The sequence below is a fragment of the Triturus cristatus genome, chromosome 4_1, assembly GCF_964204655.1.
Source record: "Triturus cristatus chromosome 4_1, aTriCri1.1, whole genome shotgun sequence".
Classification (NCBI taxonomy): Eukaryota; Metazoa; Chordata; class Amphibia; order Caudata; family Salamandridae; genus Triturus; species Triturus cristatus.
The window spans coordinates 795406832-795433675 of NC_140585.1; the positions used below are offsets into that span (position 1 = coordinate 795406832).

Here is a 26844-nt window from a genome sequence, read left to right on the forward strand (position 1 = left end):
ATTTTATCCATATGGGAAACAAACTATTTATTATTGATTAATTCCCACAGTGAGCCAGATATTTGCCTACAAGTCACAAAAGAGCCTACATGAGACATACTTTTGTGAGTATGAGCCATAAAATTAACAGCATGCTGAATATAATTGACATTATGAAATTATCTCTATAAGAACTGATTGTGCAACTGTGATAATGCCTTGAATTGATGCTGCCCACTGGGCAGTGCTTACACAATCTTGTTTTTGACCAATGAACCACGGGCAATGACACCTTTACAAACCAAGAGATTTTCGCTTCTGGACCATACAGTTGCCACACAAACCACAGAATGTCTCAATGCACTTTGAAATTGATAACATGATTGCTGTAATGATTCTTTTGGGATTGGAATACTCCAATATCCATTAGATTGACAAAGTGGTCTTTGTAAGTGTGCTGTAGGCATCACAAAGACTTCCATGGACAGTGTAATTGCACTTTCGAGCTGAAAAATAATCCTACTGAGCCATGGGGCATGCAGACATGCAATCATTGGTCCCTACCTTTATTTATCATTCCTTGACTACAGGAATGGCTCTTCCAGTCTCTGGCCAGCAGGCTCCATATATGTTTGCCTTTATGGTCAAAAAATCTCTGACATACACTGGTCCTCTTTATTTTCAGCCATGTTAGGGTATATATCTGAAGGAAGTAAGGGTTATACGGGTGTGTATGTGATTTCATAGAAGAATTTGAATGGAATTCCATTACTGACAAACCATCTTACCTAAACTATTTAATGGAAATTTGCAGGCTAAATGGCATTTTCCAATTCATAAAAAACTATTTATAAAATGCCTATGTTTTGAAATTAGCTTTTGCTCTTAACGTAATAATGTAGTGGTTGCAGGTCTTACTTTCAGAAACATTTGTGCCATTTCAGTGCTTGACTTCATGAGGCTTTATTGTGGATTTATATCTTTTACATCTTCAAACACTTACTTTAGGTGCTTTTAATTTACTGACCCCTCACCCCCATGAACATCATCCACCCCGACCCCTCAGAACCCCTATCACTATCCATCCCTGCCCCTAAAAGCCCTTCAACATACCTTTGCCCATCCATGGGCCCTAAACTCCTCCTATCTCAGAACCCTAAAAACCCCTTCTAACCCTAAACTCCACCCATGTGTGAACCCCAAAAAAGCCCTCACCATACCTAAACTCTATCCATTTAGGACCCCTAAACTCCACCCATCCCTGAACCCTAAAAACCCTTTCAACCCCCTAAACTCCACCCAGCCCTGAACCGTGAAATCTATCACTAACCCTAAATTATACCTATTCTTGAACCTTAAAAACGTTCTACTCCTAAGCCTCACTCATCCTTAAACCCTGAAAAGCCCTCATGCCCCAAAACACAACCCATCTTGACCCCTAAAAAAACCCTCACCGTCCCTAAACTCCACCAATCCCTGAACCCTAGAAACTCTTCCTACATCTAAACTCACTCCTGAGTCCTAAAAAATTTCTCACCACCCTACATTCCACCCATTGCTGAACACTATAAACCCTTCACCACCCCTAAACTCTACACATCACAGAACCTTAAAAACCCTTACCATCCCTAAACTTTGCCCTTTCGTAAACCATAAAAACCCCTCAACACCCTTAAACTTCACCAGTCCCTGAACACTAAAAATCCCCTCATGCCCCTAAACTCCTTAAAAAAAAGTCCTGTGGTCCGTGAACACTAAAAACCCTCACCAACCCTAAACTCCACCCATACCAGATCCCTAAAAAGAAACTCACTACCCCTAGACTTCACCGTCCCTGAACTTGAGAAGACACTTTCTATACATGAACTTCACCCTTCCCCGACCCCTAAAAACCCATCACCCCTAAACATCACCCATCCTTGAACCCAAAAAACCCTCAGCTCTACTGAAGTTTAATGTAAATTTTTATTTTTCCTGTAAGTTAGCTTTCATTTAAAATGTTTCCTCTAATTTTCAATCTCAAGTCTTTTGAGCGGAATAGCCTTGGCTATCTCCCCCTTTATCAAACCAAACTCCATGTTCACCTCCCCAGTCCAATGAAATGTTTCACTCTTCTTTAATAAAAAACTCTCAGCATTTTTTTCCTTTCTGCACATTATGGTACAAAACGCAAATAAAATTCAAGCATGCCAAAGAAAGACTGCAATTGGTCTTTGTTTTGCGGTGCAGGAAACTCTTTAATTGCCTTCACCAAACTCCTTCGGTTCCACACCCTGCCAGACAATTTATGTCCCAAATACTCCACACTGGTTACTGCAAATCACCATTTACTTGGTTTCAAAGTGACCCCTTATTCCTTCAAAATGGACAACACTAATGCTAGGGTTTTGTCATGTGCATCATCATCAGCACCAAAAACTAGTATGTCATCCTGAAAGCACTTCACATTTTCAATGCCCTAAAACATGACGTTCACCACATGCTGAAACACAGATGAGGCCGAAGCCAATCCAACAGGCATCTGCTTAAACCTGTAAGCACCACCCTGAGTCTTGAACGATGTTAAAATTTGAGAATCTCGATGTAATGCGATTTGATGGTATTGCGGAGGACATATCCAATGTAGTGAAAATCCTTGCCCCCTTAAGAGTGGTAAAATGTTGGGTAGAGGATTCCTATCAACCCATATTCTTTCATTCAGATCCTGCTGGTCGATACACATCCTCAATGATCCATTAGCCTTCCGAAGCTAGTACTACCGGAGAAAGCCATTCTGAGCTCTCTATAGGCTCTAGTAAACCTTGTGGACAAAGTTTCTCCAGTTCCTTATTCAATACTTCCCTCATGGCGATAGAACATATCTTTCCATGTGCACCATCAGCTCACCACCAGCTTTCAAACAAATCTGGTGCATGAACCCCCTTCATTTTTCTAAACTTGTTACCAAACACTTCAGGAAAAGTATCCTCCCACACAAATTTCCCAACAGTCAACACCCCCATTTTCTCACCTCATAACATCACTTGTTCTGGGATGTTGGGATCTAACATGATTCCAAGATTTCTCTGCTCCAACCAACCCAGCAAACATGAGCCTTCCATAACCACATACACCGTTGCTTGGGCCACACGCCCTTTAAAGCTTAGAGTGGCATCAAATTCACCAGGTTCACTTTTGACTTTGTCATCTGCACGTCCAGAAATGTTTTCCACTTGTCCATCCCTAACAATGTGAACAATGACCCTGGATCAGCCCTCATACTAATGGTGATTCTGTTCACATCTACCACACATTGAAGCTTCTTGAAGACAAGAGCACCCAATACTTCTACCTCTCCATTCTCACACGTGGTCTGGCCTTCTTTTTGTTGCTCTTCACCTAGCATCAATGCCACATTTCCTTCATTGGAATCGGATTGACCAGACAGGTTTTGACCATCAGCCAATGTGTTTACACTTTTCAAGGACTTAACCTCTTTCCCCATTTATCTTTACATACTTCCATGAAATGTCCCCTTTTCTTACATTTCCCTCATATCTTATCAGTAGCAGGACAACTGGATGAATTTCCTAAATGAGTCTTACTACCACATCAATAATACTCCTACGGTATTTTCCTTTCCCCATTCTTGGACCACTTATTTTTTGTTTTGCCTTCACGTTGCAGGGCATGCACTTGTGTACTTATGGACATTTGTTCAATAAACTTAGTTGTTGATTCAATCCCACTCGCTATTTCAATTGCCTTATCCAAGGTGAGATTGTCCATTGTCAACAACTTTTCCTGCACTTTCTTGCTATTGGACTTCTCCACAACTTGATCACGTAGGACCTCATGTTCAAACGCCTTGAAGTCACATGTGAAGGCCAATACCCTAAGGTCACTGACAAAAGTTTCTACTTTATCACCAGGCAATTGATGTCTCCTATAAAATTTGTGTTGTTCCATAATGGCATTCCTTTTCTTTTTAAAATGTATGTCTAACACTTTAATAGCTGACGCATACCCATCTACTACATCACCCTCCCCCAACACTGTTGTAGCTGGTAGATGTTTCAATACTTTTCTGCACTTGGTGCCCAAGGAGTGAAGCAGTAATGCAAATTTTTTCTTTTGGGTAAACACATCACCTTCAATAGCTTCCAAATATGCTTCGAATCCTTCTTTCCATTGCTCCCAGTCCACAGGCGGTAAACCAGGACATGACAGAAAAGCAGGTGGGGAATCACACTTTGTTGCATTTTGCACACCCAAAATGCCAGCTAGGGGATAATAAATGTATGTGAAAAATCACTGTGATGATGCTTCCAAGGTGTCCGAAGTCCCAAAAGATATATTTCACCTCACAACACTAGCTGGGATAAATCGTGGGCAGATCACCGGGATCCACACTAAGAGCGCATGAATGAAAAATACAGGTATTATGGGCTTATGAGCTGCAGCGCATCACCTGCCACCAGTGACTAAGCACAACAAAACAGTAGTGTATGCGAAAAGGTGTGTGGTCAAATTAGAAGACTGGAAGGTGGTAGAACAAAGAGAAGGTGTTCGTGCAAAGAATCCCTTCGTTGTTGGAGCTAAGAAGCCCCCAGAGCATCCAGGTGGAAGGTGTTTCCACAAATAGGGTGAACCAAAGCCTTGGAGGGCCTGGGGAAATGAGTCATCCACACACAAGAACTATATGTGCGAGGAAACCATCTGTGTGGGTAGGAGACTACATATGATATTTGGCTGGCAATCCTTTGTTGTGTTCTGAGAAGTGTGTTTAGTTTTGTTTTAAGATGTGTTGGGTTTAGTTGGGTGGAAGATAAGTGAGGGTTGGAATGTGGAAACTGGGATGATGGCATTGTTGGAGGGAATGTGGAATGTATTTCTTCAAACCACATTGACTGTTGGACCTTCCCCTAGCTCCCTGTCGGTTGTGTACTTTATGCTTTAAGTAAAAGGTATTTCTACCATACCTCTTATGGCCCATGTCATACTTTCTGTACACTTTTCACTTGTCTTACCTTAAAATTAGTTTGCCATAATTTGTTTTCCTCCAATGTGGTTTCCCAGTTTTCATGTTTTCATTAATTAACGTATATCAGAGTTATACATCTTGTTTGCAAGTGCACACTTGAGTCTAGCACTGAAGATAAACACGATCTACTACACCCTTCACAGTCAGGTTTTAGAAGCGCTCACTCAACCGAATCGGCATTACTCCATGCCACAGAAGCACTGAGGAAACATACCGACGAAGGTGATACTGCCGCGCTGATCCTTCTTGACCTCAGTGCGGCAGTTGACACCGTATCACATCAGTTGCTCCTACAAAGACTGGAAGCATGTGGCATTAGGTATAAGGCCTTGAGCTGGTTGGTGTCCTTCCTCTCTGGCCGAAGTTTTAGAGTGGCTCAAAATCCCTACATATCTAAGAGTATGCCTCTTACTCAGGGGGTTCCTCAGGGCTCTATACTGAGTCCTACTCTTTTTAATCTATATGTAAGTCCCTTAGCTGAGGATGTGGAACAACATAACGTATCGATTGTTTCATATGCTGATGATACACAGCTAATTGTTCTGCTATCACAAAATGAGGAGCAAGCAGCCACCCGCTTCTCCAAATGCCTATCAGAAGTCGCTAACTGGATGTCCAACCACTGCCTCAAACTAAATGGAAACAAAACAGAGGTAATGGTTGTGGGCAGATCGCCAACCATCTGGTCATCTGCATGGTGGCCAGAATCTTTAGGCCAACTGCCCAACCCGAAAACCGAAGTTAAAAATTTAGGAATCTACTTCGACTCCGAGCTGAACTTCACTAACCAGATTCATAGGGTTGCGGGCAAATGCTATGGAGCGATAAAAATCTTGCGAAAGATCTTGGATCTTCTGCCGTCGAGTGCCAGGAAAACAATTGTCCACGCGACAATAACCTCGCAACTGGATTATGGCAATGTTCTTTATCTCGGAGCCACTAAAGGGAGACTAGCCAAACTACAGCGGGTACCAAATGCCGCTGCCCGACTGGTACTCGGCCTACCTAGAAGAGCAAACTCGAAGAAAGAGCTGCATTGGTTGCCAGTTGAAAAAAGGGTCATCTTTAAGGCATTGTGCTACGGCCATCGAATCCTCAGGAAGTTGGGCCCCAAATACCTTCATACTCTCCTAATGGAATACACACCAGGTCGGAATCTGCGATCCTCAGGTAAGGCCTTGGTAAAGGTACCAAGGATATACAAAGCCAGACTAGGAGCCCGCTCCTTCAGGTATCTGGCAGCAAAAACTTGGAACACTCTGCCGATAGCCCTAAGAACAGAGACATCCGAATAAAAATTCTGCAAACAACTAAAGACATGGCTATATAGCAGGAGCGTAGTCTCATAGATATATAGCTAGCGCCTCTCTTTTCCTGTAACTGCTCTCTCTCTCTTGTGTCTTAGCGCGGGGACACACCGTTAGGTGTAACCATGCGCTCTATAAATGTATAAACTAAACTAAACTAAACCTTGGTTCCTTCTACCTGACCTTCCTGACATTATATCCTCCAAGCCTCTTTTTCTATTTTTCTTTTCCATAGTGAGAGTCTACCACCAGCCCCACACCATTTTCTCTTCATGTTTAATGAAAAGTGCACTGATTAGTCTCTTGGGAAGAGGTGTGGCGCAGCGGCCAGGGCGACTGACGCTGGACGCTGGGGCTCACGGTTCAATCCCCGGCGGCAGGGGTCTGCCCAGCACCATGTGACTCTGGGCAATAGCTCGCTTAATCTTCCCGACGGCCCCCAGCGCCTTGACACCTTCGGGTAATTGTTCGCGCTTTACAAATACTGGACATTTATAGTCAAATATGGCTATGCGATAATCAATGGGTATGATAATGGTTTTACTCTAATGCTTTTTTAATTTCCTCGTAAGAACTAAATTGTGTGTAAAATAGTGTATGTTGCATGCATGGAAAAAGTTCTAGCTTAGTAAACTGGTTGGCGTTATAGCTGGAGAGAAGAATTGTCATCTAAAAGAGTGGTGTACATGAATTGGAGGTAGGCTGGGAAGGTGCAGGTAGTGTACATTGGGGTAGTGGGAGTTTTTTAAATATGGTCGAACATTCAAAGAATTGTTGTCGAGATAGGTAAAAGTAGTAGAAAAAAAGTTCCGTGTGTGGCGAAAACTGTCAGTTTGCTGAACATATGGCTCACGCCAGTGACTGCCTGGTAAGGAAAGTTAGGTGTCATTATTGTAAGATGATGTCTTAAACAAGCATGTGCAAAAATTGTGTGGGCGGGTTGCAATTGGCGTGGAACTGAATCTGAATGCAGAAAGGCATTGGCGAAGACCCGAGCTTGGGAATATAGAAGTCATTGTCCGTATTGTTTCAAACTTACGCTATAATAACATATTGGAGCACATTTAATGGAAATATGGTTAGGTTGACTACGTTTGATATAAGACCTGGATTATAAGTTGAGGACAAGGGTAAATCTCATTTATTTAACTTAAGTGCAGGATCTAGGTATTTACCCCTTTCTTCATGACCCAAAAGAGACGAGGAGTTTCAGAGCGTCCTTTTGATTCCTCTTTTAGATTTCAGAACTGTCCTGATTCTTCTACTCACTTTCCTCTTGTTCTGGGTGCTGCTCTGGCACACTAATATATATATATATATATATATATATATATATATATATATATATGAGAAATATATATGAGAAGTGTACTCGATCTCCCAAAGCTTCCACTTCCTTTGCGGCGGTAAGAGAGACCTGGACTCCAAGATACGTGGCAAAATGGGTTGTTTTTATTCTTTCAAGCCGTTATATGACGCGTTTCGAGCACCTCCGTGCCCTTGATCACATATGGAAAAACTTTAGTCCCCTTTCACTTTTGTATTTTCAAATGCCACCTCCCCAGTCATGAGATGCATCATGTGATGCCATTCAAAAACCATAGACATGAAAAACATTCATAACTGTGTGTACTGTTGGTATTTCTGTTTCCACAACAATCAGAGTATATCATGTAAATAAAATTCATCATGTGGACACATACAATACTATAAATATATAAATAAATAAATAGATATATAAATATAAATATTTTTCTAAACATATGACAAAGACATATACAAAATAGACCCACAATTTTAGTGAGACGTATTGTATCTGCTTGAATGCATTGCTTTGTATAATAGAATCAGATGTGCTAAAATCCAATAAAATTATTATATAAAAAAGAGACATGGCCTATTAGGAAAGTATTGAACTTCGGGATATTGTGTGTGGATATATGTTACCCATTTTGTATCAATATGTCCTGTTTGTATAACTGCGTTAATGCTGTTGGACATAGTCAAAAATTATCCTGAGTTTGGCCAAATGCCACAAGATGAAACTTTTTTATGTTGTAACATGAAATTAAATGTATACAATAATTGTTGCTTCACTCCAAGAAGATATACATGTACACAGAATGATAAAGTGCAAAGGCTATGTGCAAAAAACTGCATAATTGCTACTAATTAAAAATAAAGGGACAGCCGTTCCTAAATTATTTTGTTTAAAGTGCTAGTGCCTAAACCTTAAAGTGCATATGTCTATGGATTTTTTCTTCTCGAATAATAAAATTATCCAAGTGAAAATAGAAGTGAAAGTATAGATAAAAATATATGTTAATATAGCTGCCTGAAGTTGGTTCTGCAATGTGTGTAGGGAAAAGAATGTAAATACACTTATAATATCATCTTAATAAGTGTATATCCCTTCTGCCTAAAATGTACTCTGCACAAATATTGTAGCTGCAAGTAAAATTTATTCGAGATAGAAATTAATTACAAGAAATTATGGAGATCCTCCGTATTATTGAGACCTCTTGGAGCTTTGCAGTCAAGTTCCAGAATCATACGTGATTCTAATTGGCGCAGGAGTTTTTCCCTATTACCTCCCTTCGACAATGGTGGTACTGCTGCGATTACATAGTACCTAAGGCAATTTAAGTTGTTATCGTGGCATGCCTTGAAATGTCTGGCAACTGGGTATGCTGTGTCATTGTTGACAATAGCTCTAAGATGTTGTAGAATTCTGACATGCACCTTCAGCTTGGTGCTACCCACATATTGTAAACCACAGGTGCATGTCAGAACGTAGACAGCATACTCTGTTTTACAATTGTAGTTGTCTTTGATAGTTATCTCATCGTCTTGGAAGGGAGTACTATATTTGGATTTGTTTTGCCCAAATTTGCACGCCCTGCAGCTAGAGCATTTGAAAAATCCCTGTCTAGCTTGTAGCCAAGTCTTTTTCTTTTTCAAATTGGACTCTGGAGTGCTCCTGACTATTTGAGTTCTCATAGATATGCCCTTCCTAAAAGTTATGGTAGGATCCTTAGTTAATGTAGGTGCCAGTACTGCATCAGTGTGCATAATTGGCCAATTCTGTTTGACAATAGATCGTATTTTTCTTTCTTGTCGATTAAAGGTAGTGATTAATCTGGGTGTACTATTTTCAGATCTTTTTTCCTGATTCTTGGAAGTGTCAGAATTCAGCAATGAATCTCTAGGCCTACTAGATATTTTGGTTATCGCTTCTGTGAGAATGGTCTCACTGTAGCCTCTACTCCTAAATCGCATTGCTGAGTCTTTTATGCACACATCCAGATCTTCCTTGGTGCTGCATATTCGTTTGAGGCGAAGAAATTCCCCATAGGGGATACTCTTAATCAGGTGGTGTGGGTGTGCGCTATTCATATATGCCATATGTTCATATGTTAGATTATTTTATTCAGCACATCGTCCACCAAAAGGTTTGTGGGCGCTCAACGGTTTACCAGAATTTTACCATGGTATACCTGTAGCATCTACATTTTGTTAGGGTTTACCCACTACTGTCTCTATAACATAACAGGAGTCCTAGAGCATGTGTAACCCCTTCTGACTGCTACAGATCAGCGTGACCCCTTGACAGAGGTTCATATCCGGGATGCCTCAGTCTGAAAAGGAGTCTGGGTTGCCCATCTACTGCAGAAAAAGCTATTTCCTTTGACCCCAGTAACAAGATTTTCATGCAGACCCTAAAAGCGCCATCCATAATAGCACAGTATTAGCTGCCCTTTCACGTCATCATGTGGTCTGAAGCTTACAACAAGATAACCCTCATGGTACCAAAGTTGCCCCTCCGCTTGCGAAGAACAGTCCTCTGTTATATGATCTCACCACCTGGTCGCCCTGAAGGAAATGGGGTGTTTTTCCTATTTTGCAATTTTTCTTTTAACAATCTGCCCTATTCCCCTTTTAATAAGAACAGCTATGCAATAGGTCACCCAAGGTAATAGATGCATTTGTTTATGAGTAGAGCCAGCGTCTAAAGGCTTGTCAGTAGAACACATAAACAAAAGGTTCTAAGAGAGAGAAGAGGACTCTCTGCCTCTGAACCTCTTACTCGCATGCAATATTAATTCCTCAAATGGTTTTGAAGAATGGTTTTGTGCCTGCGTCGGTCAGGTAATATTACAGCGCTCCAGCGCGCGGCTCATGCATGTTTCATGAAGGTGCTTTGCAGTAATGGCGCGCGGGTCAGATGTCGAACGAGAATAATTCCTGTTAACAAGGAGAGCGATTAAGCTCATTAAAGATCCTCTCTCGTCGGATGAGTAAGGACGAAGACCAAAGATTTACTGAGCTGCTCAATCATAGAGTACTTCAAAGTGCTTTAAGGCTGTCATTCTTAGCCATGCAGTCCTCTCTTTGAATTATTTGATTCTGATGCTGCGCAATGCATCTCTAGATTTTTCCAATATATTTCGACTCCGATTTTTTGTCCACAAATCTAAAAAAGCAAGTATGCAAATATACGCAGATATGCACTGAGGATTAAATACAACACCTGAATTTCCAGATACATATCGGGAAAAATGCAATTTTTTGTAAATACTTGTATACTGAGTATCAGCTTCTGTCAGACTCGTCTTGTCACAAGGATATAAAATGTCAGTTAGTGGTCCAAAAACAAGCCATTCCTACAGCCATTAATTGAGCTGCAGCTTATAACGATTTATCATGTGTATTAACAATGTATTAATTTATACGGTAAAATAGAATTAATTAAAAACAAGCATTGGCATAGCCAATAGGTCTCGCCTTTGGGACCTTATAAGTATTTAGTTATGCAGCGCAATATCCTTACTGCAACAACATCAACTGTTGCATGGCTAAACACTCATAAGGTCCCAAAGGCGAGACCTATTAGCTATTTATTTAGGCTATCTGATAGATCTGCATGTATATAGGATAGATGGATAGATTGTGACTGTCGCAGGGCTTGTAATTACATAAACAATTTTATTATCCGTTTACTGATCTCATTTTTGCAAGGGCCTGCGTCGTCAATAGCTCGGAAAAGGTAAATTGCCAACATTTAAGAACGCTGCATAGAGCCCTTGTAGCAGAAAAAAAAGAGGGGTACATTTTCCACTCTATCTGTACTGTAGAAAGAGATATATAAAAAGCATGCACCCCACATGTAGTGTCTACAGTTATTACAGCAGAAAAAACACATTGCTGAGATGAACGACACAATCAGCCACACATTACAAGAGCACTAAGTAAGAAGGTGTAACCAAACCAATCCATGTTTACGTTTTATGTTCTCTCAGCTCAACACAAAAACCTAAAGGGTTCTGGAGCATTAACAACAAATGTTTTCACACACAGATCTGACCTCGCACGCCAGGCTTTTATTGCATTTGCTGTGACTCGCTGCTTTCCTATTTTTTCGTCATAAAATGCCAAATCCACAAACCCAGAAATATAAATAGCCGCTGCCTTGGAGACGAGAAGGTATTCTCGTTTTTCGCAGTACTGACCCCAGCGTGGTATTTTGGTTAGTGCGACGTTAAGTCGTTGCACGGGAATGCTATTCGACTGCTTGGAAATATTTCTGCGGTTTGTTTTGGTTCTGGCTGGCGGCACCTCGGCCAAAAATGAAAGATAAAGGAAGAGACTGCGGCATGGAGCACGAGGCAGAGGCGGGCTGTAGAGGGGAGAAAGCGTGCGGGGGAGGGAGGTAGGCAGTCAAAGAGAGAGAGAGACCGGCAGCAGACTCAGAGGAGAGAGAGCACACGGGAGGGGTAGAGGAAAGAGAGCACACAGGAGGGGTAGAGGAGGGAGTGAGAGAGAGACAGTCAAAGAGAGAGAGAGAGACAGTCAAAGAGAGGGAGAGAGGCAGTCACAGAGAGAGGCAAGCCAGGCAGTGGTTAGTGAGAGAGGCAGAGACAGGCAGAGGAGTGAGATAAAAGCATAAAGAGAGAGAGAGAGAGAGAGAGAGAGAGAGAGAGGAGCGAGGCCAAGTAGAAAAGACAGGCAGACAGAAAGTCAACGGAAGAGAAAGAGAGACAGGCAGTCAAAGAAAGAAAACGAGAGACATTCAGCGGAAGAAAAAAATGAAACGGGCAGAGAGAGCAAGTCAAAAAGAGAGGGCGGGGCAGAGATAGACCGTGGAAGAGTGAGACTGGCAAGGTAGAAAAGAGAGACAGCGGAACAAAAAGACAGGCAGTCAGAGAGAATCTGGGGCAGACAGTGGAAGAAAGAGGGGCAGAGACAGTCAGGGGAAAAGAAAGGGAAGCAGCAGAGGCAGATAACGGATCAGAGAGGGAGGGAAATACAGGGGAAACGATTGAGTGGCGGTGACAGAAACAGTGCAATGCACAGAGACAGGGAGACTGATACACAGAGCGAGGCAGAGGCGGACTGTGGAGAGATAGACAAGGAGACACAATGGAAAAGACAGACACATTCAGGGGGGGAAGACAGAAGCGGAGAATGACAGTGTGAAAGAGAGGGGAGCAGACTGAATCACAGATAGGCAGATAGCGACAGCTGAAAAAGAGAGAGACAGGCTCACTGGAAAAGTTAGAGAAGCAGAGGCACAGAGAGAGACCACAATAGACAGTGGAAAAGAGGGAACGAGAGAGAAAGATATATTAGAGGAGAAAGAGCGGCAAAAGAGAGACAGAGGAGGAGAGACAGGAACAGTGGAAGATAGAGAGACAGAGACAGAGGGAGGACTAGACAGACGGGCGGTGCAGGAGGATGAAAGCAGAGATAAGAAGCAGGCACTTTAAGAGAAACAAAAAAGGCAAGACAAAAAAAGAAGACCGAGCAGAAATACGCGAGAAACAGAGCGGGGACAGGCGGAATCACATAAATGACACAAAAGATTAAGAGAAAAAAATGTCCAAGAAAGAAAGAGAGTTAACGAGCAGAGAATAAATGTAGAATATATGGGAGAAGGCAAGTAAGAGCCAGCGCTCAGAAATTTGCAGTGCGAATTGTAGGGTCACTGCCTGGAGACGTTCACACCACAAGTTAAATGAAAAATTTCCTAACTAAACAAGCATTGGCCGCGCGCGCCTCGTGCTCAAAGTAAAAAAAAAAACCAAGGGCGTTGAGGAGCATAATTCACGCGCTGGAAGGCTTAATTAGCAAGGATTCACACGCTGCCATAAAGCTTACGAGGAGGGAGGGGGTATGTGCGTGTGCGTCATCGTGATCGCTCTGAAAGCGAAAGTGATCGCGATCGCGATGACGCACGAGTTTTCAAAGTGCTGCTGGCGGCCGGCTGCGCGCGTTCACGATCGCGTGAACGCAAGCGTTAGGCCAGCCAGCAGCACTTTGAAAAGCCCACATACAAAATGTCTCTTCGAGCCTTTGGCTCAGCGAGACCTAAAAAGGTCACAAAGGCAAACTATGCATTACTGGAATGTGCCCAAGAAGCTGACTTTAGCAATAGTGTTTATTCGTATGACTCTGGCTTGGGGTTACCCAAAATAACATGTTTTGCAAAATGCATTTCTTTTTTTAACACTGGTTACCTATGGAAGCAAAAACTGGATTGGAATTCAATAGATAATAGCAAACGTTCTACTACTCTGTGTTTCAACGTTTCTCTCAATTGAAATCGTAGATAAGAAATGTTTTACTACTCTGTTTTCCAAGACTTTTCCCACTTAAAACGGTGCTCCACTTGTGTGAGTGGGCCTATCACCCAAGACAAGAAAGCCCCCACTTCAAATGCAATGTGGAGACATCGAGATTTTCCTTGGCATTTCAATATTTCTGTGGATGTGGGTAGCTGTGGTCTTTGTGCCCAGGATCAGCCAGCACCCAGGGAAACCTACCAACCCCAGACAGTTCTAAAAACTAGATACCAGGGAGAGTCCAGGTTGGTGTGACGTATGTGGATTTCATAAGTTTTTCTTACCCAGAATGCTCTGCAAACATCAAACATTGGCAATAAATAAAAGGTTCTCTCACATTTTTGTGAGGGAAAATTCTGGATTCTGTGATCATTAACAAAAGTCATACATCACAGCATTCCCACACTTCTGATAAAAATGTACCCCACTTGCGTGGCTGACCCTATTGTGCAAGACAGGAACAGGTAAGAACTCTGACCACATAAACGCAATGTACTAAAAATGTGGTCTTTGCATGGGGACTGATTTGGTCTTTTCTTGTCTGTGGATAATAGCCCCACTCATCAGGTGTGGCAGGCACAAGTAAGAGCAGTGGGATGGTGTGGCTAGGGCGGGTGGGGATGAAGTAGACAGACAACAGAATAGGCAAAATGAAATTAAAAATTAAATAAAACCACTTACTTTGCACTCGCCGCATGGCTGAGTCAGCAATGTGGCGAGCGCAAAGTAAGTGTTTTTTAAATTAAATTTTGCCTATCCCATCTACTGTCGACTTTCCCTCCAACCCCCTATCCCCCACCACCCCACCACTGTTACCTGTGCTGGCCACTCCTGCGACTCATACATGTTTTCATCTGGAGAAGAATGGAATTGCAGATTGGTCAGACTTTTGCATTCCATGTATTTTCATGTGTTTTCTGTCACTTAGTCACATAAATGTGTGGAATTTCAATTTTTACATTCATGCTTGGACATTTGCAGTAGTGGAGGTGCGCAAATGTGAATATATCTATGCAAAGCACACTATCCTGGACTCCCCAGAGTGCGTACCTTTCAGAAGTGTCTGGGAATGGTAGGTTTCCCACGGTGCTGGCTGGCAAATTCTCCAGCCACACCCTACTTGAAGTCAACATTGACAGCTCATAGGTGCAGTGTCAGACCTTTCTTCACTCATACAAAAACACATTCATATATGTCAGATATAATTTTAGTCAGGATAAGAAAGATGAATGGTGTAACAGTCCTCATTGACAGTAATACAAGACGTTGAGTACAGATAATTATGGCATTTCCCCACTTCATTGTTGTTTATTGTTTTATTCTGTTGACTATGTGATAGAATTTGTGTAGGTATGTAGACCCTCACCTACATAGTGTGGCATGCTTTATCATCAGATCCGCCCATCTAGCAGTGCAGAAATTCCTTTTATTGTGTTGTCTGGCATTTGTATAGCAAACAAGTGCCAAGACTGCTGGTTGCTTACAGATGGACCTGTATGTAGCTTGAGAATTGTTTTTGTAGTATAACCTATGTGCGTTGTGGTGGATGAAGTGATCTGTGTGTCACTCCTACCTTGGCTATCTGCAGTCCACTTACACTATATTTATATGAAAAATATGTCTGGGCTATGCTTAGACCAAGATAGAGACACAAAGAGATAGTCAAAGACCTGAATAATATTGTGCAGGTGGCCCTTTGTTAACACCTCCCTATGGCAGCCCAGTTTGGCTCAAGAGGACTCGTCTTAATTGTGTTAATCGTCTTACTTGCGCCTTTAGTATGCTCACTGTGTTTTCAGGTGCCCTCCTCAGGATGGAGTTTGGCTCCTGACTGGCTCTGTGACAAAATCCATCTCCTTATGCCTTTCCGAAAATAAAAAACATAGTTCAGACTCTCCCAGTTTTGTCCTTAACTCCACTCATGTACTTGTTATAATCACATATACAGTTGGCTTATGCACTTCTGTCACCTGACCCCAAACTATGACTGTAGAAGTGCTCTCATAATGAATTGTAGTGAGCACATGTCTATAAATTTCGCAATAAGCAATTTGTTGCAGAGCACGGCACTGACCTTTATGTTACTTTTACACCCAAGCTTCTGAGAGCATCCTTTGCAGTAAATCCCACATACCGTAGTGTCAACCTTGTAAAGCTTTCAGAATTGTTGTATTCCTTTACTGAAATTGCAATATAAAGCTTATAACCCTTATGAAAGAATGATTGAACAAGATCCTTCAAAGTATTTTCACTGGTTCCTAATGTGGAAGGGCAAGCAAAAGGAGATATGCTGGAGACCTCTCCAGTATACACTCTCGGATTACACGAATAGCCGGTGCAACTCTGAAACAACAATTAAAGCTTGATGCTGTACTGAGTTCTCTTGCTTTTTATATAATGCCTAAACAGTAGCCACTCTTTATAAAGAACAAAAGACTCATTAATTTTCCACTACTGGGCAAATTTATAATAATCTGTCATAGTCTGTGTGGTTCTCTTGCAATGCTGCAGTTATCATTGTAATGCAGAAAAATGATCGCTGCTTTTGAGAGACGGGAATCTGGGTGTTGCCCAAACTATCATAGAAGACCTGTAAGAAAGTGCTGATGGTTTGTGTAATACTCCCATGGGGAATTTATGGTCCTAACTGTTGTTTTTTAACTCCCCAGGTAAAGTGGGAGTTCATATGTGTGCCTTAAAATAAGCCACCAGATTGACTTCATGCTACCAAACAGAGATTTGCGCTGCTTTGCGTTACTCTAGATGTATCAAGCCCGCAAGGTGGCCACCCGTGGTTTGATAAATCTCATTTATCGCCTTGCATGGCACAAGGGCGATGCAAAACCTTGATAAATAGGGGCCTGGGCCTATAGATACTACTGCCACTACTATTACTAATGGTATCAACAAGTAAGGGCCTTCTATACCTACCTGACGTACCTAGTTCTTTTGCTATTACTAGTATTATAACTTCTCCAATTGTTATTTACTAATAGCAGCAGGATTGCTACTATTTTAAATGCTACTAGCAGTAGTACTATTGCCAAAGGTACTTCTGCAGCTACAAGAAGTGATTTGTCTCTTGTGTCAAATTCCCAAGCACACGTGAATTTCAAGTTAATCACAATGCAATAACAGTAACAAAGTAAACCCAAAAGAACATGTATCCACAACACAGCGTAGGATTCTTAGAATCTTCAGTCTTTATTTCTTAAATGATTCTATCATATTGAGTCAATCATGTGACTGGTCGGAAGCCCAAAGCCAACACTTGTTTCGTCGCGTACATGGGGAGTAAACCCGCGACTTTTTCAAGGCTATTGCTTTTCCGTGGTATAACTTGTATTTGTGGTGATACTTCCAACCCACAAAGGGTGTCTGTCTTTAGCGCGTCCTTAAATACGGTAACTGTACATCCAGAGATCCTGATGCGTCCCAAATACCAAAAAACGAATGCTGCAATTTTTTCACCCTGGACGCTGCCACTCGTGCGTTGCCAAGTACGATAACGTATTTTCTCTTGCTGGCACTGCTGCATGCACTTATGCTATTTTTAGTGCTACAAAAACTATTAATGCTACTAATTCTGCTTGCTAGTACTAATACAAGTAGTACTGTACCAGATGCCACTTTTAACACTACTAACAGCAAGAGACAGTTGTCTTTCAAGCGAGGCACCCCTGTTATTTATTCGATACTGGTAAGAAGACGTGATAGGCTAATTTATAATGAGTGAAGTGCACATTAAAACACTACCCTTTATGACAGATTAAGTGAAATATGATGATGAGCAATACAATACAAAATTATAATGCATTTTTAAGACATTGATTTTGGGCGCTAATTGGTTTGATTGGTAAAGTTGCCTTCGGCAAAAAATGATAATTTGCTCAGAAATTCCCCTTTGTTCTTAAATGTAATGTATTTAGCAGCAGCATAACATGTCAAACAGATGCATGTCTCATTTTCATGTGTTGTTTGATAGTTTTATAGCCTTTGAAACCGGGATTTGAGCAGTTATACTTATTCTCTTATCAGCACTCTTGAGGAAGAAACATTGTTGATTTTAACAAGAAATGCTATAAATAACTAATAACAATATGCAATATTTTCTTTTTTAAATTAATAAGCTATTTTTATCAGAGTTGGTGAAGACCCTAGAAATCCCAGAGGTGGATATAAGTCACGTGAGTGATTTTAATGCTGCTAAAGAACTGAGGAAGCTGCAGAGAAAGATCCGGAACATTCTGGATGACTGGATGGAGCACTATCGCATCGCCACAGGTCAGCTGCAGCCTCAACAGTGACCCTTGGGCTGTTCTGGGGAAAAAGCTTTTGAGCAGAAATTGAATGCACTCCGTAGATTACAGTGTGTGGACATTAGAGCCCTCTAAAGGATATGGAGGGATTGTGTAGAATTTGAGTGAACATTGATTTAAAAAGATCGTTAATATTGTAACTTTTGAATTGTTCAGTTTAGTTCACACACACTTTACTCGGCAGATTGCCATCGAAGTGCATAAAAACACCAGTGCGCAATTGTTAAAATAAGAAATATAAATGGCAATAAATATGATGTACATAGAAAATGTAAAACCATAAACATATACTAAGTGATTAGCTAGAAGTTACTTTAAAGATAGAGGTGCATAAAAGGATAAAAAGCTAGACATAAGCACAAGTAGATATTTGCTTAATAGATCATTATTATCTTACTGCACATGTTGGAGTACTTTTCTTGGCCTGATCCTCCACATGGCCAGCAAGAACTGAGAGACCACAAAGGCTACACATGGTAAACAACCTTTACAACGCAACTATTACAACGCACTACACTTACAACGAAATTTTTACAACGCAACATCCACTACAACGCATTCCATACATAGCATGACACTACAACGCATGTTTAAAAACTACCTTTACAACGCATTCTATTACATCGCATACTACCTTTACAACGCATACCATTACAACGCAATCCAACACTTACCCTACTGTTGCACCCCCTGGAGTTAGAATAGTAATTTTTACCCCTATACTATCCAATACTTACCTTAAATGCAATTTAATATTATGCGTTGTAATGGTATGCGTTGTAAAGGTAGTATGCGATGTAATGGAATGCGTTGTAAAGGTAGTTTTTAAAAATGCGTTGTAGTGTGATGCTATGTAATGGAATGCGTTGTAGTGGATGTTGCGTTGGAAAAAATGCGTTGTAAGTGCATGCGTTGTAAAAGTGTGCGTTGTAACGACATACATCCCTACACATTGGCCAGTGTCAGTTTTTGAAATGAGCCTCTCTAAAATCCCTGACCCCTGTATTACAGCAGTGTGGTAAGATCCATTGTTTCCTGATACTCTGGTATGTATGGCAAAAATGTAAAACATGGTCATCTGATTCTTTTGGGTCATTACAGGATGGGCACTGCCTGCCTCTCGGCCATGATTTATGCCCCCAGCTTGCCTTAATGGAAGAGAGCGGCAGGGTCCTATACCCAAATTGCTGGCAGAGCTTCCCGGCAGTTGTAGGTTCTGTATCATCCAGGAACCCCTCTTCCTCATAACCGTCCTTTACCATTAGGAAGGTCGACATCAGAGGACCCAAGCTAGGCTGATCTTGCATTATGCCCAGTTTGTGCTGCCAGTACGGTCTTTTGATTGATTTTATAGTGATCGCACAGGCCTCCCAGGGAGCGGCCCACATTCTCTCCAGCCCAATTTTAGTGAGAATTGATTTTACGTGCCTGAGCCTGGGTATGTTGCCTGGTATGAGTAGCACCTCAACTAAGCCTGACTGATAAGCACAGAGCTCTGGTGTGGCCCCGAGCCTTCTCCAATACAAGTGGGGCCTTACACTAGCTCTGTCTGCAATGCTTCATAGCCCCAAATCTAACCTTAGGGGGAGCAGCGGTGTGCTGATGGGAAGGCCAGTCAATTGACGCATAAAGCAGCTTTTGCTCCAACCAAGGTAGGCACCTCACTGTTGCCTCATAGCTCTACGTAGTACAGGGTCTTTACTAGGGCCTGGCTGTTACAAATCTGGAGTACTGGTGACTTTGGGCGATATTGAGAGCCCTTATGCATCTTTACTATTCCCCTGACGTTTGCTCTAGTTTGAGTCTGCACTTTGCAATATGGGTTTGCCAGTCAGAATGCTCAGTTTAGGTGACTCTCAAGTAGTTGAAGGTGTGTACGCACTCTGAAGGAGACCCTCTCAACATGGGATTAGGGTGGGTAGAATGGCATGGGTTAAAAAACATATATTTAGTTTTCCCAATATTAATGTATAGTCCCCTTAACTTGCAAAAGTGGTCGAATCCATCAAGGAATCTTTGCAACCCTATTGGTGTTGTTGTTTTTAATAAATTCTGTTTATTAAACATCAGTAACAGGGTCATTCGGGCTGGGCCCGGTCTTCCTTCAAATGATAGGAGTGCTGTATAGTGGCCCCAAGGCGAGAATACGATTGGGCGATCGAGTCACGGAACCGATAACAATCTCGAGAGGCACGAGGCAGGGCTGCCCCCTGTCGCCCCTTTTGTACGCCTTGGTGGCAGAACCGCTGGCGTGCGCTATGCGTGAATACCACAGCCTACGAGGCATTAATTTTCCAACTTACAAGATAACGGTATCCGCGTACGCAGATGATACCCTGCTGTATGTCAGGGACCCGGCTGTGGCGTTGTTGGGGCATTCCAGGGTGGTGCCGAAGGCGGCCCGACGCCTGGTGGATATGGGGATGCTGGTTGCGAAACGACGAGTTGCAATGTGCTGGATGCGAGGTCCCTTGCCCACGGTGGAGCAGTGGAAGCGCGATGTGCTATACTGCTGCACCCATGCGGAGAGGTTCAGTGAGTTGTTGCCACCGCGTAGCCGGCCAAAAAACTTCTGGGAACTGTACGTAGATTATCTGGGCAGGCGGGAGACTGCAGCGGGGGGCCCTGATGGGGGTCCCGTCTCGGAGATGGCAGAAGAGGAAGCTCCCGGGGGGGGTGTTTGTGTGGGGGACGCAAGATGACCCATCGGTGGTGATCAGGGAGGAGGCGACGGAATGTGCTGGGGTGCCACTCGGGCGGAAGATGAGTGAAGGCTGAGTGCGGGAAGCGAATGGGGCTGCGACTGACTTAGGACCTCAATTGTTTAGCTGGGGTGGGTGGGTAGGGGGAGTTAGGGGGAACCGTGGGAGGGGGGAGGGGGTTTGGAGTTTACGGCCACAAACACGTGACTGTGCCCTACGTTCTGAGGGAGGAACACACTAGAGCCTGGCCGCCGACAGGGGGACTGCCCCACAGACGAGCGTCGATGTGGAGGGACACTTGGTAAGCAGTGGGTATTGAACCAGTTATGCACGGCGATGCCCGACCTCTGGGATGTGGGATAGCCGATACAGTTGGCTGGATATATGAGAAAAGGTGGCGAGCCCCTGGTTGGTGGCGCACGGATATGTACATTACTGTGCCTTGTTTGCAGTCAATAAATACATTTAAAAAAAAAAAAAAAAACAGGGTCATTCGATACAAATAATCAATTTGCGTATTACGGGGAACAGTGTCATTACAAGCGTTGGTGTTTCGCCTCATGTTATCAAGGTTGCAAAAATATCACATGCAGTTGGTTTCAGATCGTCAAGTGTTCGTCAGGGGAGGGAACAATAGGGGGTTTGCAGCTATTGGTGTTGTTGAAAGTAACAGCATATCATCTGTAAACATCAGGGCGGGCACCCTGATGTTTGCAAGACGTGGCGCATCCAACTCAAATTGGTCCACATAGGCAACTAGATCATTAATAAATAGCATAAATAGGGTCGGTGCGAGTACCTATCTCTGCCTAACCCCTCAATTAACTGAAAATGGATTGGTCATTTCTCCTAATTGCCCACATCTTACTTGGATGTAATTATTGTCATGGAGACTCATGATCATATCCAAGAGGTGTCGTGGGACCCATATGTCAGCCAGGATCTGCCAGAGAGTAGGGCGGGGTATAAGGTCAAACACAGTGCTTAGATCTATGGAGACTATGTAGAGGCGACAGCCCCCTAAACGGCCAGTCTTCCAGTACAACAAAAGGAGACAAAACACCTGGCAAATTGTACTGGTGCATTCTCTAAATCCAGCTTGTAGAGGGGTCAATATCTAATTAGCGGTCATCCATTCTTGCGGTCTGCCCAAGAATACCCTCACAAAAAGCTTTTGGAAATTGTCAAAGAAGCTTATGGGCCTGTAGTTAGAGGGGAGGTTGCGGGAGCCCTTCTTAAAGATGGGACGGATCTCTGTCCCAGGCCCTGTTGGTGGAATGGGGCACCTTTAATTATGGCACTGAAAATAAGAGAAAAATAGGGGCTCCTGACATTAATCCCAACCACGAAGAGGTCCCCGGTACTTTGTCGAGCCCTGGTCCTTTGTGAGGAACGATTTTGCATATGGCTTGTCTAATTTCCTCGAAGCTGAAGCCTATGTCTTCCAGTTGGTCACTTTGAAGTGCAAGTGGGTCTGTCATGGGTTGGGCCTCAGTGGGACTACCAGAGAGTATGTTAATTAATGCCCTCACAGGAACTTCACTCTGTTTAGCGGTAGAATACAGGTTTGAGAAGTGGGGGACCCAGTCAGATATCGTGATGTTGTTTTTGATGGGACAAAAACCTTTGGCGCTGCCTGTTGAGACTATGTTTCAAAACGAACAGTGGTCACCCTTTTTTTACCACGGGCAGCAAGCCCTCCCATTTCCTGTGTTCCCGCTCTCTCTTTGATTCCTGGAGGGCATTTCTATATGCCCTCCTGGTTGCTTGGATCAACAACCTATCTTGCTGTTTGATGGCTCCAGTGAGCGCTGCTCTTGCTCCGTTACACGGACTGTTATACCAGGTGAGGGGACCATGTCTCCTGACTGACAGGCTGATTTCCACATACAAGAGCTGTCTTAGTTTTAAAAACAGCTGATTATGGAGAGTGCTAATGTTGGTCAAACCTCCCCCTTCTCCAATGGCAGTTCTAGTAATGGCAAAAACCCCCTATACCATCAGCAACTAATTTGTATAATTCTTCAACGGATTCCTTGGATTGAGACAATTCACTCCATTTAAGCCTGCATCTATCAGTGGCCATGGTTAGCATTCTATCAAAAAGCTCATCATGATTTACCGGAGCAATGGGGACCAATATGCTCAGATCAAGGGCTAGCGCATTATGATCGCTATCTTAGCGGGGTATTACAGCCATGTCAATTAATTTGAGCTAAAGCCGAACATCAAGCAAGATGTAGTCTATAAGACTTGTGCTCTATGGGTTATAGTGTGGTTGCCTTCTCTATCCGAGTTTGACCTCATTGCAGGCTCTTAAGCCCTGATTCAACATGAATGCATTAAGTTATATGGCTAGTGGAGACCATTGTTTTACAAGTGGGATCACTAGCTCCAGAATGGACCAGAGGAGATCTTTCTCAGTTAAATAAGGCTCAATGCTTTGTTAAGTGGTTCAAATAGGTAATTGAAATCACCACCCACAATTTTTACAACCTCGGCTGGGAGTGCTGCTAGATGCGAGGACAGCAGCTCAATTGCCCCAACTCTATTTTTTGACCCACAGGTCTGCAATATACATTATAGATGTTACAGATTACATTATGCTAAAGAATCAAGTTAACACCCAGCAAGTCAGGCGAGCCTTACTTAATTTCCTTGATCTTATGTGATAGGGTGGTTTTAACCCAAATTGTGACACTCTCTGATGGTCTACCCTCCAAGATGTAAAAGCCTCCTGGCAGTATGTGGTGAATCCTACACAATGCCAAGGTCTAAGCGACAAAGTTTCTTAAAATAGACACATATCATAAGTATCAATAAATGTGCATCACTCTGGGCAGGTCAACTTGGACAAAAGCCCTGCTACGTTCCAAGAAATTAATTTGAAGGTGTGGCAGAAGGATCATTATCTGGGCACCCACCCACACTTGTGATATCACAGTGAGACTCTGTCCCAAAAGCCTTATCAAATCAATCTATATCTGCCAGTACTTAAAGCGGTTAAAGGTCTAAATCCCTGGTGAATCAACAGTGCTTGTATCAATGATGTACGTATGCTTGGTGCTGTTAACATGGTGCCTTGCTGCACCCAGTTACAGGCTTGCAAGGCACGGGAGCCTGGTTTATAGGAATTACCTGGTTTTGTAAAGCATGGGCTTCCTGGCTTGAGAATGCAGAAAATACAGAAAGCTGGTCACTGGAAAAGGACCAGGTCTTCATCTGTTTCCTAAATGCCATGTGGTTGGCTGATGCTTGTCAAAAGATAGTTCGAAGCTTGAGCTTTCAAGTATGAAAAAGAATGACCACCCATATGTGCTCTCCTGATTTTGCATATATTGTGAAAACAAAGAGGACTGAAAATCAAGCATATGATAGCAAAAGGAAAATGGAGCCCAAATTAACCCAAAGTCTTGATTATGCACTACTTTGTGAGAGATACATAAGCTTTTAAACATAGCTCATTTCCGAATAGGAAGTAAATGCAGTTTCTTCAATTGATTGGAAATAGGGGCAAGGGCAGAAGATCAAGCAACAGCCATACCCCAGGTGAAGGGAATTAAAATAGGCCAACAGTGCCTAGGATCACAAGAAAATTAGCATACTTTATAACACAGAGAAGACTCTTCATAATCGTGCTCAGACTAAGAAAGGAGGTAGATGAACCTTGAGAAGTTTGGGGAATCAGCCTTTATCCTTATAAAAAAGGAGGCCTGGATTCTGGACCAGGGATATTGGCTGTAGAGTCATAAGCAGAATGGCCATTAAACAAGATGGAAGAATCCCCTCCAATACAAGTACCTCTGTGTTATCCGAATTGAACGTCACAGTTGTTTTTTTATTCACCTAGCTACAGAAGAAAGGCAGTCCATAAAGTGTTTCTGAGCTATTGCAGGCTTCTGTCCAGCTGTAGTTGTAAAACACATAAATTGAACAATCTGGTACAAATTAAGAATTGTTTGTGTGCTTGTCAATAGGGGTATGTTTTAGGACCTTTCTGGTGCTTGCTTATGTCCACCTCAGAGAGGTGGGCAGAATTAGGGTATACCTGGATTTTTATGTCAATGCAGGGGAGCACCACAGCAATGACAAGGGTAGTCCACTGATGCGCCAACAAAAAAATGGAGATTTCATGATGAAGATGGTAGAGCATTTTCATAATCACATCTTCTACCTGTTGGATGGATGACCGCTCAAAATTGGAAATGACTCCCAGAGTGCAAAACAAACATGTAGGCCTTAAGGTGGAGAGAATACATTTGTACGTTGTTGCTATGGGGTGTCCTGGACATACTAGTGTCATCTCTATTTGTTATCCATTGACTCTGGGACACTTGAGACCAAACAAATATAGCACATGAATGAGGCAATCCTAACAGTATGATAGCCCAAGTATTTTCTTCATTTAATGTAATTGTGCTGTGCGTTATTGGTAGAAAATTCTCATAAACTGCTATAATGCACTGAGGCTCCTTTTGTCACAGTAACATGAGCACAACATAAGCAGGTGTGCTCAGCCTGTACGGAATGCGGCCCTTAAATTAGGTCTCCTGTGGGAGGGCAGTATCAATGTTGTGCCATTTAAATAGGCCACGACCTGCTGGGTCTTTTGTGGAATGTTGTGGCTTCTTATGGTCCAACTTAGGGATCTAAGAGTTCGTATTGTCAGTTATATAGCAGAGGCCCGCTTGAGTGTAACCAAGAGACCTTACTGCAACTTGCAAAGGCATCTTGGCCATCTAGTTATAATGAAGTAGTGTGGAGTTAGTAAGAACATTATAATAATGTAATGCATAGGAATTAAACCCATCCCTACATGAGGTGACCTAGATGAGAATGATCCTAGATCATTGGGAAACTTAAAAGACAGAAGGAAACAGCACTGCGGGGGGAGTATAGTAAAGTAGGAGTGTAGAACTAGGGGTATCATTGAGTCGTCAAGGTGCAGAGCTAAGCACCCCATCTTAAGTAAGAGAGGGTGGCCCAAGAAACCAGGTTATATGATACCCACTAACTATCTGGTGTGTAGATACATTAGAAAAGATGATCAACCCTTATCAACAATCTTATGCGGCGGGAAACACAGCTGAGGTTTTAGAATTCTTATTGACTGCCAACTCCATGTCCATGGGGACATTGTTTACATCCAAAGAAATGTAGTTCTACGTCACTTGCATATAGAGCTGGGCAGGGATGAGGTTTAGAGCAGCGACTTAACAGATGGTTGGCAGATTGTATCCTGGTTAGCACAATTTGAAACGTATAGAGCAAACAGAGGCCATTCCATGTTTCTGAGGTAGTCTCGATGTATCTTTCTCATGGCCCTTATCATCCAGATGATGTATGCCGATTCTTCTAACAGAATTCAGTTGCCTGCTTGGGGTTGTTACATTTCTGTGGCCTGCTGTTCATGATGATGCCAAGTTTGGCTGTATATAGTAAAGCCTACCATATGCCCTGCTTTCTGTAGGTCTCTTTTAATTGGAAGAAATTATTTTCTTGCAATTTGAACTGCAATGATGAAGTTTGTGTAGATCAACAGTTTATTTCCTTCTAATGCAATATTGTGGCATTCTCTAGCAAGACTTAACGCTGTGTGCTAGTCTTTTGAATATAGCAACTTAGTTGTAATGGGGCGGGCAGGTGGACACAGCCATCTGTGTGCATGCTCAACCAAGAACGTGGATGTAGAGGTAGATCTCTCAGACATTTTCCAGCATTTTTCCACATAATCTTCTATTATGCTCATGGTAGTGGACTCTGGTATTCCAAGGATTTGCAGGTTGTGTTGACCAGAGTGTGCCTCCAGATCTTCGTTATTTTGCCTTGATCAGTACACGAATATGTTTCATGCATAACATATTCTTGCTGTGACCCATAGCGCTATCTTCT

General features: G+C 42.6%; 1 protein-coding gene across 1 annotated transcript in view; it reads left to right on the forward strand.

Moving 5' to 3' along the window:
• Nucleotides 1-26844, forward strand: part of LOC146855554 (uncharacterized) — a 421570-nt gene that overhangs the window by 259879 nt on the left and 134847 nt on the right. The window contains exon 13 of the mRNA XM_085653381.1: nucleotides 18062-18215. Coding sequence (XP_085509507.1) covers nucleotides 18062-18215 — 154 coding nt within the window. The remainder of the gene's footprint in view (nucleotides 1-18061; nucleotides 18216-26844) is intronic.